The 14799-nt window shown below is 41.7% G+C and overlaps 1 protein-coding gene across 1 annotated transcript in view; it reads left to right on the top strand.

Moving 5' to 3' along the window:
- Nucleotides 1-14799, top strand: part of LOC107110245 (cytoplasmic polyadenylation element-binding protein 3-like) — a 97203-nt gene that overhangs the window by 34640 nt on the left and 47764 nt on the right. The window contains 1 exon segment of the mRNA XM_015410996.1: nucleotides 11978-12034. Within this exon segment, the coding sequence (XP_015266482.1) occupies nucleotides 11978-12034 (57 nt within the window).

Here is a 14799-nt window from a genome sequence, read left to right on the forward strand (position 1 = left end):
TCCCTCTCCTCTAAAATACCCTAACTGATGTTAACAATAGGGTTGGCACGTAGTCTTAGAAAGTTACAAATTCTCTAAAGCCTCTTTCATTACCTTCTGTCTCTCTGCAGGCCTTCCCCAGATCAGGTGGTCAAAGATGGCTACCGGCCTGCAGACCAGAGAAAGAGCTTTAGAGAATTTCATCACATTGTTCATCAACAGTACCCTGTTGGTAATTTAGGTTATCTAATTTTTGCTAGCATGCAGGTATTTTAGTCATTAGTCTTTTTGTAGAAGAATAAACATTGAAAAGCAGGGGACTTGAATAGCAAACATGGAGAATCAGCCAAAATAAGGCTTCACTCTGCCAAATATACACTCTTGGAAGGTTTCCTAACGAACCAATGGGACTGCTTAGATAAAATGCAATTTTGTCAGTGTACAGTGTGGCAAGTTCACAGCACCTGTTCTTCTTTGAAGTGGCCCCTGGCTGATTTTTTACTGGTTCTTCTCTCTCTGCGGTTGCGCCTTAGGCTGAATGTACTAAGATTGTTATGTTCAGGAGAACATACAACCCAGTCCAGTCTAATTTGGGCAAAGACAGAATCTCCCCTGAAGCTCGTGTTAAATGAATAGTTCTAGTCTCTTAACCTGCTCCAATAAAGATTAAAGAAGGTCACAGAAGCAGCTCTGAATGTCGGAATATTTTAGTGTCTGAGCTTTTATTCTCTCTGGTCTTTGAAAAATTATTGATTCATCTTCAGCAGTTTAGCATACTCCACTTCCGGTCTGGCTAAGATGGAGGACTGAAGCGTTTCGCGATCGTGCGAAGCGAGCGACGGCCACTTTTGACAGTTTGGGCAATATACAGCCCAACGCATCACTCCCCAGCGAGGGGGGGGGACAAGCAGGCAGCAGCGCCCTAGAGGGAGTGTGAGGTTGGCGTAATCCAGCTTCGGAAGAAGCTGAATTAGCACCTGTTCTTCTTTGAAGTGGCCCCTGGCTGATTTTTTACTGGTTCTTCTCTCTCTGCGGTTGCGCCTTAGGCTGAATGTACTAAGATTGTTATGTTCAGGAGAACATACAACCCAGTCCAGTCTAATTTGGGCAAAGACAGAATCTCCCCTGAAGCTCGTGTTAAATGAATAGTTCTAGTCTCTTAACCTGCTCCAATAAAGATTAAAGAAGGTCACAGAAGCAGCTCTGAATGTCGGAATATTTTAGTGTCTGAGCTTTTATTCTCTCTGGTCTTTGAAAAATTATTGATTCATCTTCAGCAGTTTAGCATACTCCACTTCAAAAATCTTATATGTTTTCCTAGTCCCAAAAGCCAAAACATGAGCAATTTAATTTTTTTCCAGTTCTTCCAGGTTATGACAAAAGTGGTAGTTTAGCCAATAATAATTCACTAATCACAATACATCTTAAGAAATGACATATAGAATTTGTGTATTAGAATATGTAGACTCCAGTTCGGGTCTTTAGAGAGAACCCTATTTACTGGGTACTCCTAACCATGACTTCAACTGGCTTGTTTAATGTGCTGGATTAGCACATTAGTATTAGCTCCTCCTTTACCAGTACCACAGTCTTGTCTTGCTAGAGCCAGTTGTTTGTCTATTGTCCATTTGATAGTGGCATGACTTCTATTTACATATTTTTTTTACAAATGCCATTTTATTGTTGAGACCTATGTTTGGATAACAGGGCTTGCACACTAGTTAATTGCCTGATAAAATATTGTCGATTGACTGCAGCAAATAATCCTTTTTTAAAAGTCAAATATTCCTTGAAACCAACAATGTCACCATACAGGAGGCAGCTTACTTTATTTCATTACAGCATTATCAGTTAGTAAGGCAAGAGTGAGAGCTATCTGTCCCCTGAGCCCTGTAGAAGTCAGAGGTTCATATACTAGCCTAGCAAAGTTTCTCCCGCAGACCAGCTGCTCCCTCCCACAGACCACAACTGACAGGAGCCCTCAGGAACAGCACAATGGGGTGAAGTGGGGTTCTGCCGAGGGAAGGGAAATTGGAAAAATTCCCCCCCCCCATCATTAGGGGAAGTTTAATGAGTATCTAGGCCTTTGTAATTATCTAGTTCAAAATACAATTTGTCTAGCTAGTAACTGCCAACTGTGTTATGAATTGAGTATTATTTCCCCTCCAAGTACTTTTTCATCTTGAATTTTAAATAGCATGTATTCCAGCATTCAGCAGGCTATTTGGCCAAGATCTATCTTGGCTTTCTCATTTCCTACTTGTGCTTTGCAGTGTGATTTCACAGGTATCTTCTTCGTGGTCTCTGTGCTTCACACCAATGGGATCTAGTGTGCCTGCGCTGGATCTGCGCAGGCGCACTAGATCCCATTGGTGTGAATGCACAGATGACCACTCGAAGATCACCAGTTACTGGTAAGCAACCTGTTTTTATTTCTCTGGATGTTCACCGGGGTGGGGTGGAGGGGAGAGGATGAAGAGATAGAGGGCTGCTGTTTTTGCAGGCCATATGTTATCCTACCACCAGTCTCTTAATACATTCAAAATGTACAGATAATAGATCTAGGTAGGGTTTCCAAGTAGGTCAGATCAGATGTGATGTGGGTGATTTTAAACACTTTTTTATTCTTGCCTGAAGCTACATGGGCATGACTAATTTCTGAGTAGAGGCTTCGCAGATAGTGGATTCTTCTTGAAAAGGCTGCAACAGCTAGATGTATAAGTGCAGAATGCAGTGTCTGTGCTGGGTGCTGTGCTTGTCTACCTTCTGAATAGTACTGTTGCTGTTTAAATTAAAACAAATATGCTAGCTGACCCTGTTTATTCGTATTTTCAAAACACAATATCCCAGTTACATCATTCTGTATTATACTACAAAGATTTCCACAAACTTTGGCTGTCCTTGGTAACCAGCCGTTGTCTGTAGTCACTATCAGTCCTGTTCTTCTGGCACACTCAGGAGATTCAGGGGAATAGTTGAAATGGTCTTCTACTTTAAACGTGTTTTTATATGGGCAAATGGTGTTTTTATATGGGCAAATGGTGAGTTTTCAAATAGACCCTTGCTGTATGCTCTGTATAAATCACTAATTGCCCTTTCCAACATGTATGTGGTAATCAGACTTGACAGGCCTCTGGTGGGGGATCCCCTGCCCCCAATGGAGTAGCAGTGGGGAAAAGGCCACTGGCATGGCATCTTTTCCGAGAAAACCTGGAAATGGCATCAGTCCTCTCCAGGAATCTCTGGGAATCCTATGGTAAAACCATGAGTTTCCACAGTGACTCCTAAAGAGGACTGAAATCACTTCTTTCCCTGGAGTTTTGTTACACCAACAGCCCCCTCCAACTCTTAATTGTAATATCATTAACATAGAAAAGATACCCATGTGGCCAGGCATTATTTTAATAAAGTTGTAGATAATAATCCTTAGAATGTGAATCATGGAAAATTCCAGCAAACCTTTATTATTCAGCAACTGAAAAATACTGTGGTAGACAGAGTTAATACTTCAGTCTCTGTTGGAATGTGCAAAGTCTCTTAACCCAAATCCAGTCAGCTGAGATCACGTGTCTGGAATTACACAGTTGGTTGCTAACCTTTTTTGACTCAGAGCTGTGGTTAGAAAGGCAAAACTTGATCATTGTGCGCTTAAGCATAATGTTTACAGTGTTTTGAAGCCTCTTTGTTTATACCTTTTCATTTCTATGCGGTCTCTTATGAAAACTTCACTTTTCAAATATTTTTGAATGTATGTAACAGGATACAAGTTCAGGGCCTTGGAAATTTTGTTTCAGAACTCCCTTTTCCTACTTGTTGGAATTTTGAGATATGTACAAATTATTTAAGCCGTTTCCATCAATTTTCTAGTTATGAGTCAGTTTCAAGAAATGCTGGCCGCCGCCACCTCAACTTCCATTTCAAAGGTTTGTAAGTAGGGTTTCCAGGTGGTTACTTACACTCACATGCACAGAAATACATATATGATGTGGGACATTTACTTCCACATTACATCTTATTTTTTTTCATTATTAATCAATTACAGATCACTACCAACCATATGAACATTTCAATTTTGTCAGGGCTCATGACTGCATTGGAAGGGGGGATTGGCAGAACTCACCACTCCCTCCTCTGAAAATAAGTGTTGTAAGTCTTCAGAACTGTGTGGATGAATATAGGCCATCCCTATACCTTACAAAAAGATTTGTTGCTAGTTCCACATTACTGTGGCAGCAGGATCTCCTAGGTAAGTATTGCTACATGTGTGTGCACAGCCTGTCTCAGAGAAGCATGTTTGCAGAACCCACTCCACAAAGCAAGACATTCTCAGATTCCAGGGTCCAGAGCCTGAGCAACATTCATTCTATCCATCTGCAAACCATACCCATTAAACTAGCTTGCGGGATGAAGAAGGCATACGGGAGTAGAGAGAAGAAAAGGTGGGAGTGCAACAGCCCAATAGTTTTTGAACACTGGGGAAGAAAATCCAAACCTTGTGCAACAGCCTAGAAGGAGGAAGGCAAGGGTAGTGGACACTAATGGGAAGGTGGCTGCCACTATACACAGGAGTGGTGAGAAAGAGGAGCATGTGATACGTGTGCTGCTGCCTTGGAGTGCAACCTGCCTCGCATATGGGGATGGTTGGCTTCTGGCTAGCTGTGCTGGTGTGAGATGAGGGAAGGCAGGGCAGCTGTCTAAGCCACCCTCCTCTCACAATCTGAGCAGCAGCCATCTCTGTCCCTTGCCGTTGCCAGCATCAGAGGCATAGCCTGCAGCACTTGCCAGGACGGGGGAAGGTCAGGGTAGCTGAGCCATCCTCAGACTGAGCAGCAGCCTTTGTCTCTTGCTGTTGCAGAATGAAGGCTCAGGCTTGGAGTTCTGTCTGATATTTTCTAAATTTAGTCACTGGACAGAAAGCTCAAACACTAGGCAATCCAAGGCCAGATAGCTGGCAATCCGATAAACTGTAACTTCTCGGTAGGCTACAGCTACACATATCTCATGTGTGAACTCTCAGAGCCAAATTAGATGTGATGGTGTCCTTCTGGCCACTACGAGGACAGTATCATTTTTAAGTGGTTTTCCAGTGCTGTGAGGTATGCTGTGTGGCACTTTTGTCCCCCCCCCCATACTGTTCCTTTTCAAGTGCCGAAACAGTTACACGCGGGGGGTTAGGGTTAGACAGAGCAAGCTGGTTTTATAGAGTTTAGATCCACTTTAGACCACTGCCTTACAATTCAACACCTTATAGAAAAAATACGCTGCTAAAGGTCCTAATTCACTTTTTGCTGCTTTCATTGACTTGAAAGCGGCTTTTGATTCAATATCGAGGCCGAAATTGTGGGCCAGCTTAGAAGCTTCCTCAATTGATAGAAGGCTCCTCTTTTTGTTGCGGGCTCTTCATGATAACACCCATTTGCAGGTTGGGCTTAACAGGAAAGGAAATCTATTGGACCCTATTAACACCTATAGGGGAGTTAGGCTGGGTTGCATACTAGCCCCTTCCCTGTTTAATCTATATATTAATGATATAGTAAGTTACTTGGACTCCCCCAGTTTACATCCACCAAAACCTCAGCAACAGCATGTGTCTATCTTACTGTATGCCGACGATGCTGTCATCTTAACTAGAACACCAGTTGGCCTTAGCTTTCAGTAAGTTTGCAGACTTTTGTAACAATAAGGAACTAACAATAAATTTTCAAAAAACCAAGGTTATGGCCTTCGGGACCAGACAAAAGAAAATAATGTGGTCTGTAAATGGGCACTCATTAGAGCAGGTTTCCTGCTTTAAATACTTAGGTATGGTCCTTCAATCAAATGGGGCTAGGAAAGCCCATATACAGTATGTTGCCTTCCAAGGTGAAAGAACAGCCAATGCTATTCTTAATTTCTGTCGCTCCAAAGGGGTTTATTATATGCCAGCTGCTCAAAAACTCTTTCAAGCAAAGGCAGTTGGACAGATACTCTGTGGCTCTTTTATTGGGCCTCCTTCCTCTTTGCCCCCTTAGAGCGAGTTCAGTCCAAATTTCTCAGAGCAGTTCTTCAGGTCCCAAGGTGTGTATCGAATACACTGATCCATCTAGAGACAGGTGCTAGAGACAGAGGCAGACAACTTTCAATCCAAATGTCTGAGAGCAGTTCATAATAAATTATATGAGCTTGGTTTTTCCCCCCCAAGCGATTTTGAGTATGAACATAAGAACATAAAAGATGCCAATGTTGGATCAGGCCAAAGGCCCATCCAGTCCAACACTCTGTATCACACAGTGGCCAGAAATACCAGTGCCATCAGGAGGTCCACCAGTGGGGCCAGGACATTAGAAGCCCTCCCACTGTTGACCCCCCCAAGCACCAAGATGACAGAGCATCACTTGCCCCAGAGTCCCTATCTATACCTTGTGGCTAATAGCCACTGATGGACCTCTGCTCCATTCAGGTAATGAAAGTTTTAATGAGTAAAAACTAATACCTTAGTATAAGTCTGTAAACAAATTGGATCTAATGAAACTTGTCTAAAAATAGGTTGAACGTATGCCACTCAACACCAGCCAAGAGCCTTGAAGTTACATTTTCTGCTGATTAAAACATCTGAATCTTCTTCAAGGGCATCCCTATACAGAATGCATTACATTACTCCCACCTGGACGTGATAGAAGCATGGATTAGTCACTTGTGCATAGAGGAAAGGGGGACTCTCGGCAATAGCATCTATCTTTTTTTAAGTCAGCTCTCAGTTCAACGATGCTGCAGTTTTACTTTATCAGAAAGGGTTGCATGAACTGCAGTTATGGGCAGGTTAGTCTCTTCCAAAAAGTCAGTGTTTCCTGCCATCATTACCTCTGTCTTGTCTACATTCAGTTTCAGTTTATTCTTCCTCATGCACAAGCACTGCATTCAGATATTAATTTAGCATATATGGCCACTTCTATTGATAACTGATGGGGGCCATCACACATTGAAATACAAGGATTGATGTAATCAGTTTATTTCAAAGCTTGACAGAGGTGTGATCAGCATTGGAAATTGCGTAAGCCAGAGGTGTCAAACTCATTTGTTATGAGGGCCGGATCTGACATAAATGTCACTTTGTTGGCCTGGACTATGTGTGCCATAAAGCGTAATGCCGGGTACCAGAGATATAAACTGTATGAAGGACAGCTGCTGGTAAGCTCCAAATTGATGTATCCTCTCTCCAAGGCCATGTGGGCTGGGAGGGGGGTCCAAAGAAAAACCCACATGAGCAGACAGGAGAGCTAGTGGTGCAGCACTGGGCAGACACACACTGCATGACTGCTGCAGATGAGGTTGTTCCACCATGCTGAAGCCACAATCGTAGTGGCTCTGCCCACGTCACCCTCAGCAGTCTCCTGTTCTCTCCCGTGCACTAGCTGCTTGTGGGCCGCATAACAGCCCTGGATGCGCAGGTTCTGGGCCCCAGACCTTATGTTTGACAGCGCTGGCATGAGCTCTTGAGGAAGTTTGCATACTTCAGCCACAGGAGATGACTTGGCATCATCAATGGTGAATCTTTCCATCCTATTGAAAAATGTGGTAATAATTAAAGAGGACTGTCCTGGAATGCTAGCCATTTGCTCCAAATGGTCTAATAAGATATACTCAACCATATAAAAGATAGGAGTTTTCAGTATATTTCATAGGGAAGAATTATTCATGTTTGCCTATGAGCACACATAACCAGGCCTCAAATAAATCAAATATAGATCATTCAGATATACCAGAAGTTGTTCTGCTCCCACATAGTCATGTTTCTCAAAAAAAGAGAGAAAGTTTGACACAGGTCCATAACTAGTTGAGTCTATCCAAGTACAGTTTCCTCCCCTCTCAGTTGCAGATAAACCACTGCTGCCTCAAGTGCTGAGTATCCTGGCCAAAGGTTCTCTGTACTTTTGACAGTGTTTAGTCATCCATGATGGTCAAGTAGTGGCTTTGACAACATCAAGTAATATGTCATCATCCATCAGGGATAGCAAGCCGACTTGATCCAAGCAACTGTGACAAATGTTTGTTTTCAGCACTACCAGTATTGGCTCTGTGTCTAAACTTCTATAAGCTGGAGCAGAAACAACCACCACATCAGTAAAGAACTGGGCAAACATGTTGTAGTGAGCCACAGGCATTTCCTCTTCCTGGAGATAGTATTTAGATTGGAAAGACTCGAAACCACTTTGAAGAGCTTCACTGGATGACGTTGCTAGCATTTCATTACATCAGAGACCTGGAAATAGGCCATATGATGGCATGTTTGACCTCATTCAGCTATTGCCTTCTATTGTCACTGCTCCAACATTTCCCCCCTTCCTATCAGCCAGCTCTGTAGTAATAAGCTAATCATCTTCAAGATGAATGGCCAGGTCTCTGTTACTCCCAACAGCTCTTCATTCCAGGTTGCTGCAAAAAGTAAGAGTTGCTGTTTTTATTCTCAGTGGAACATTTGTGAATTCTGTTTCATTCCAAAGCCTCCAAGGATGGGCTGTTTTAAACTGGCTTACTGCCTTTTTGGAGGCAGAAAGTTAAATCCAACCATAGCTTAAGCAAGAGGTACCTTGCTATGGTGATTGACTCCTTTTCTTTGGGTATTTTTGCATTTTGTGTGTGTGTGTCTGTGCCTGGAAGTCAGGGTGACCTCTAGTGACTCTATGTTTGCCAGCCTCAAGGTGGGGCCTGAAGATCTCCCGCTTTTACAACTGATTCCCAGCTGACAGATCAGTTCCCCTGGAGAGAATGGCTGCTTTGAAGGGTGGGCACTGTGGCATTGTACCATGCAGAGGCCACTCCCCTCCTCAAACCCTGCCTTCTCCTGGATCCACTACCAACCCAGACCTAGCAACCTACTGAGGCATGGAAGACATTCAGAGAAGTGGTTTGATAGCCTGCCTCTGGCCTCTCAGCCATGGTATTCTCTGGAGATCTCCCATCCAAATACCTGCCAGGGTCAGCCCTGCTTAGTTTCCAAGATCTGACAAGATCAGGCTTGCCTGGGCTATCCAGATCAGGGCAGTAGTTGACTCCTTTTGATGTTTTTGTGAGCTGCATTGGAAGCTTTTGTTTAAGACTGTGGGGTAAAAATATTGTGAATAAATAGTTGGCCACTTCTAACACTATGGAAAACTTTGGGAAGAGATGAAAGGATGGAATGTAAGAGCTAGCAGCTTAGGTCTTCTCAGGGTTTCTCTTGGGTGTGTATCATTCTTGAAATCCATTAGCCTTGGCTCAGTCCTGGTCCTTCTCAGCCATGGCACCTCTTTTCAGAGCCATCTCCCAGAATTCCCACTTTAGCACAGTTTTGGAGTCATTGTAAAGGCTTTGAAGGTAACTGAATAATTGATATTATGTTTATGTAGTTCACTATGTGTAGTAGAGATGGAGCAATGCTTCCTTTTTCTTTCTCTCTATAGTTTTTTATGCTTATAATGTTTTAATATGTACACCAATTACAAGATTTATATGCTTGTGCAATATAGCTCACACCTACATTTGTAAGGCACCTTGACTCATCGTTTGGGGGTGGGTGTATAAATATTTTAATACATTTATTGCTGAACCTCAAACTACAGTTTGGAAGATCATCTACAGTACAAATGATGGTGCCTGGGGAGAGAGCTGAAATTGAGCATCTGGGTCAGGCATAATGACTCTCAGACTTTCAAGCTGGTTAAATGACTTAAACATTAAAAAGTATATTTAAGGTATATTTAAGGCTGTTTTCTTCTTAACCTGTTTGACTAAACTTTAAGCTAAGAATACAGGGTTGCCAGTTCCCCCCTTGCCACTGGCAGGTCATTGAGGGGGGTAGGGTTGCCAGATCCCGGTTGGGAAACTCCTGGTGATTTGGGGATGGAGCCTGGTGAGGACAGGGGCCTGAGTGGGGTACAGTGCCATGGAGTCCACCTTCCAAAGCATCCATTTTCTCCAGGGGAACTGATCTCTGCAATCTGGAGATGAGCTGTAATTCCAGGGGATCCTTAGGTCTCACCTGGAGGCTGGCATCCCTATGCAGAATATCATCTTGAAAACACCATGGTATTAAAATGTATTAATTATGTGCTAAGATTTTTGGGCACCTCTTAAATAACATGCAGAACTCAGTCTGATTTTATACATTTTAATACATTTTTGAAACTGTGTCAGTGATTAGTAGATCTGTTGCTAAACCGAGCTCCCAAAATCAAAAGTGACCATCAAGTGTTACCATCTCAGTTTTAGTTACTTCAGTGTATGAGGTTAATATAGAGTGTGAGCTGCTTCTTCTCATTTAGGACTTTGTTTTATAAAAACATGTATGTTTCTACTCATATAATTTGACATTTTTTGCTTTTCTGGGAAGGTAGCTGTCAAGAACAACTTAAAAATAGAAGGCCAAGGGCAGGTGACAAAATGTCACGCAGGCAGCACCTGGCACAGTTACTGAACGCACGAACACGCACACACACAAAACCTCACCAGATGTCACATACTTGATTCTATTTTTGTGTCTGGTTAAATAGCACAATTCCAACTTTGGCAAAGGAAAGTAGGAAAAAGATTAAATATGCATCAGAGCTGTAGCTTGTAGCAAGCCTGTTTGTTCATTCATATAGCACTGTAAAACAATTTTAACTGCCTAGGTAGCCTCTTATTGTCGTTATTGCGCTGATAACTATGTTGGCAGGCCATTGTGTGCCATATGAGATTCTTACGTGGCTATGTCTAAAGTCACACAAATGTATCTCATTCAGCCAGTGGGCACCCTTCCAATTGGGAATGGAAGATTTGTCCCTGCGGTGACGTAAGACCTGCTGGGGCAGTCTAACATTTGCTCCTGGGAGGGGAGTCTGGTAGGTGAAGGAGAGCAATGCAACTTTTTAAATGCTTCTTTTGGCTTGGCCACCACCTGGGGACTGAATTCCCCACTCCTAGCCTGCTAAATCTGGATGGTGATAGCATTGCCAGAGGCATTACTGTCCCTGAGGGACAGCCCTCCCAGCTGAAGAAGTTAGCTGCCCTGATTTAAAACTTAGATTAGAGTGATATGATTTGCCTTAAAAGATTATGAAGGGAAAGCTATTTCAGCGTAATGTGAAATAAATAGCTGCCTCAGTGCCAGTTCTGTACCTGTATAGCTTAACTATGTCTTATCAGCCTGAGTTTTGAACAAGAGTGTTTAAAAAATAGGTGGTTATCTGAAATTCTGGAGATGTGTAATTGATTAATCCAAAAATTACCACTTGCTTTCTGATCTCTGTGAAATGTAGTCTTTTTGCGGCTGTGTTACATGAGCTGTAGTTATATGTGAAGAGGGCATTATAGTTTGCAGAAGCCAGGGAGAAGAGGAGGTTTCCCTGCAGTGGCCTCTTAAGAGGTTCTGTGCTACAAACCTTAAACAGGTTTCTTTCTCATTCGTATCTGGTAAGGGGGGGGGGAGATTAGGAACTTCAAATTATAAACAGTTTTGCCAATACTATAATTTTTTTTCTTGGATAGAATTAATAACAGGAAATTACAGATGTGTTTACACATCAAAGTGAAAACTCAGCTTGAGAATTTACTTGGTAGGGAGCCCTCCCCCACATTCTCACTACAGAGCTAGCAGGATACATTGTGCTTTCCTTTTGGGATCTCAGTTTTACTTTAGGGATCTGTTGTCTATAGCAATTGAAGAATGATATGCCATCCGTATTAATCTTAAGTACCAATTTGAAAAGTAATATTAAAATCTGTTTTAAAAAGTGTAATAAGATTGGCAGAGCCCTTGCAACATTATTCCATGCTTTTCTGCTTTGTGGTGACGCTTCTATCTTGAACAGTCTAATATTATCCCAAGTATTTTTATCTAGAAGAAGTAAAACTTTAAGGTAGTGTAAATTTTCCCCATTAGTTTCCTTGTTACCAGTAATAATTTTCACTTAATTACAAAATCTGATGTTGAAGAGCAGCCTAATATACCTAAAATAGAGCAATAAAATGTTCTTTCTCTTTTTTTGTTTATTTCTTTTAGGTCGTATGGGTATAAATTTTCACCATCCGGGAACAGATAACATTATGGCTCTTAATAGTAAGTTCACATTTATCTTTCAATAATGCATTTTTATATAACTGATGTATATTCAATACGTTCTGTATTTTGGACAGTGAGAGAAATACATGCTAATGCAGAAAACATGTCTTTCTGCATTTAATCAGTTTCTACACTTATCCTGTTACTGTACTTTAAAAACTTCTCTTCCATGTGTATTTTGTTATAGCAATTAAATGGCTTAGTTACTGTAGTTCAAATGCTCACAATGTAATTTTTATATTGGAGAAAACGTAACATTTACTTAGGGTGATTCTCCCCCCCCCCCCCCCCACTGATGTAAATTCATTGTATGTTGGTTTTCCCTATTAGGCAACCACAGTCTTTGGTTGTTTCAATTATTGTATGGCATTTAACAATGAATGTATATAATTAAAAACATGGAATTTAATAGAATTTTAAAGTATGACAGTGGTCTTACTTTTCTAAGGGAAATGTGGTTTTAGTTTTTAGTATACTTTGCAGAACTTATAAGAACTATACAGTTTTACTTTTAGGACCTGTTATTATGGGTTCTGACTAGGGTTGCCGGCTCTGGGTTGGAAAATACCTGGAGATTTTGGGGATGGAGCCTGAGGAGGGCGGGGTTTGAGGTGGGGGGAGAGTTCCATGGGGTGTAATGCCATTGAGTCCACCTTCCCAAATGGCCATTTTCTCCATGGGAACTGATCTCTGTCTCAGTTGTAGTAGCGGGAGATCTCCAGCCACTACCTGGAGGTTGGCAACACTAGTTTTCACACTCTCTCCCTTGAATGGCAGAAAGCTTGTAGCAGCCTTTGACAGGTTCAGTTTGTTTGGGAGTAAGAGGGCCTTGAGGACTTTTGGGATGTTGGAATAAATTTTGTTACATATATATGCACAGCAGGAGTGGCAGTAGTTTTCCCAAAACATAGAAGCAGTAGTTTTCCCAAAACAAAATCAGTTCAGTGTCCTTCCCCTCCTAATTTATTTTGACTCTTAAAACACACTTGTGCATTAATTAGGCATTTCTCACCCTATCTTAAGTAAAATATAGATCAGTGTTTTTGTCTGCCACTTATTGCTGTGGTATTCTGATTTTCTAAATTAAATGGATAGTGTTAAACAGTGTTAGATGAAAAATAAGTGGAAGTGTACCATGGAGTTCAAAGAAATTTAAGTTTTGTCTGTATGTGCTATGTTTTCTCCCTATTTACTTTAATGGATGGGGCAGCTCCATGAATGTGTTTCTCTGTGAATGTGGAGTTCCATATGCACAATGTAACTTGTGCGCCAGAGGGATTAAATGGGTTCAGATGGATATCAGGACTTTATTTGGATCACAGACATTACAAGTTAATAACATTTTGGTACAGTTGGTTGGAAATATTGTCTGTGTAGTACATGCTGAAGGCTCAATATCATTCCTATACTAGTTGCTATGGGCTTATGAAGTTGTTCTGATTTTGAATTGTCATTTCATAGACTATAGATGATGTATAGTAAAATGGAAAATTACACTATTAATTAAACCCACTACAGCATTTTATTTGCAAGTGGACTGAAGAAATTATTTTTCAACCCTATGGTCTGGTGTGTTTGGCATATGCATATGAATGTACTGATTTTCAGTTAGAACAATAGAAACATCTTCTAGATTAGTATGTTGTACTGGGAAAGTGAGGTTCTCAGCCAGTGATCAGTCAGAGATCGACCCCCCCCCCATATAATTGGTTTGTGTTTTTATGTCATGTGAGTGACATAGGAATATGTTGCCTATGCCTATTCTGAAATGCTGTTTTTTAAGAGCTGAACTATAACCTCTTCCACATACTTGGAGTATACTACATCCTGCCCCATAGCATTTGTTACACTGTTTTCTCGCCCAGAGGTGTTGTTCTCGCCCAGAGGTGTTGAACTCATTTGTTACAAGGACTGGATCTGACATAAATGTCACTTTTTTGGGCTGGGCCATGTGTGCCGTAAAATATAACATGAGGTACTGGAGATATGAACGTTACAAAGATGATTTCGGATGCCGAATGGCAATAGCAGGCTTGATTGGATTAGGTGTGATATGCAGAGGGGGTAGTAGGCGTGGAGATTTCGGCCTGCGGACCGTATGTTTGACACCCCTGTCTAGCCTGTACTTCCTTCTCTTCAGCACCAAAGCACACATGAGCCTGGATCCAGACTAGCATTTCATCCCACAGAGCATGGCTTTTCCTCTCCACATCCAGAACACCCTGAAATGTCCCTCAAACACTGTTCCTGTGTCCACTGTCTTCCAGAGACAAGAGTTTGGGGAGCATTTTGGGCTTCTGTGTTAGGGCATAGGTGAAAAAATCACTCTGCTTGGGTGAAAATCCTTGCACCTATGGAAACACCTATCTGGACCTGAGCCATGTGTTGCTCTATTTTTAAAATTCTTCAAAGTGACCCCACCCACAATGACATAGTGCTGTTGTGTCTTGTATAGCAGGCTACCACACCCAATCGAGATTGTGAGATCAAAATAGTGTTCTGAAAACCCTGCACAAGCTAACACAACTTTAATACAATCTTCTTCGCTAAGAGTCGATGGAGTAAAGAGGTATCCACTACAAAAGTCCTTAGAACTTTATTTAGATGAGAATGCTGAAACTTCACTAACAGGAATGCTTTGAATTTAAAAATGACTGTCATCACTACTGAGTTGCCAGCTCATTAAACTAAAAAAAAATATCTAGGTGTGAGCTTGGAACTGCAGTTACTTGTTATGAACAGGTCTGGTGGCAAACATCAGC

The sequence above is a fragment of the Gekko japonicus genome, unplaced genomic scaffold, assembly GCF_001447785.1.
Source record: "Gekko japonicus isolate JY-2015 unplaced genomic scaffold, Gekko_japonicus_V1.1 scaffold335, whole genome shotgun sequence".
Classification (NCBI taxonomy): domain Eukaryota; kingdom Metazoa; phylum Chordata; class Lepidosauria; order Squamata; family Gekkonidae; genus Gekko; species Gekko japonicus.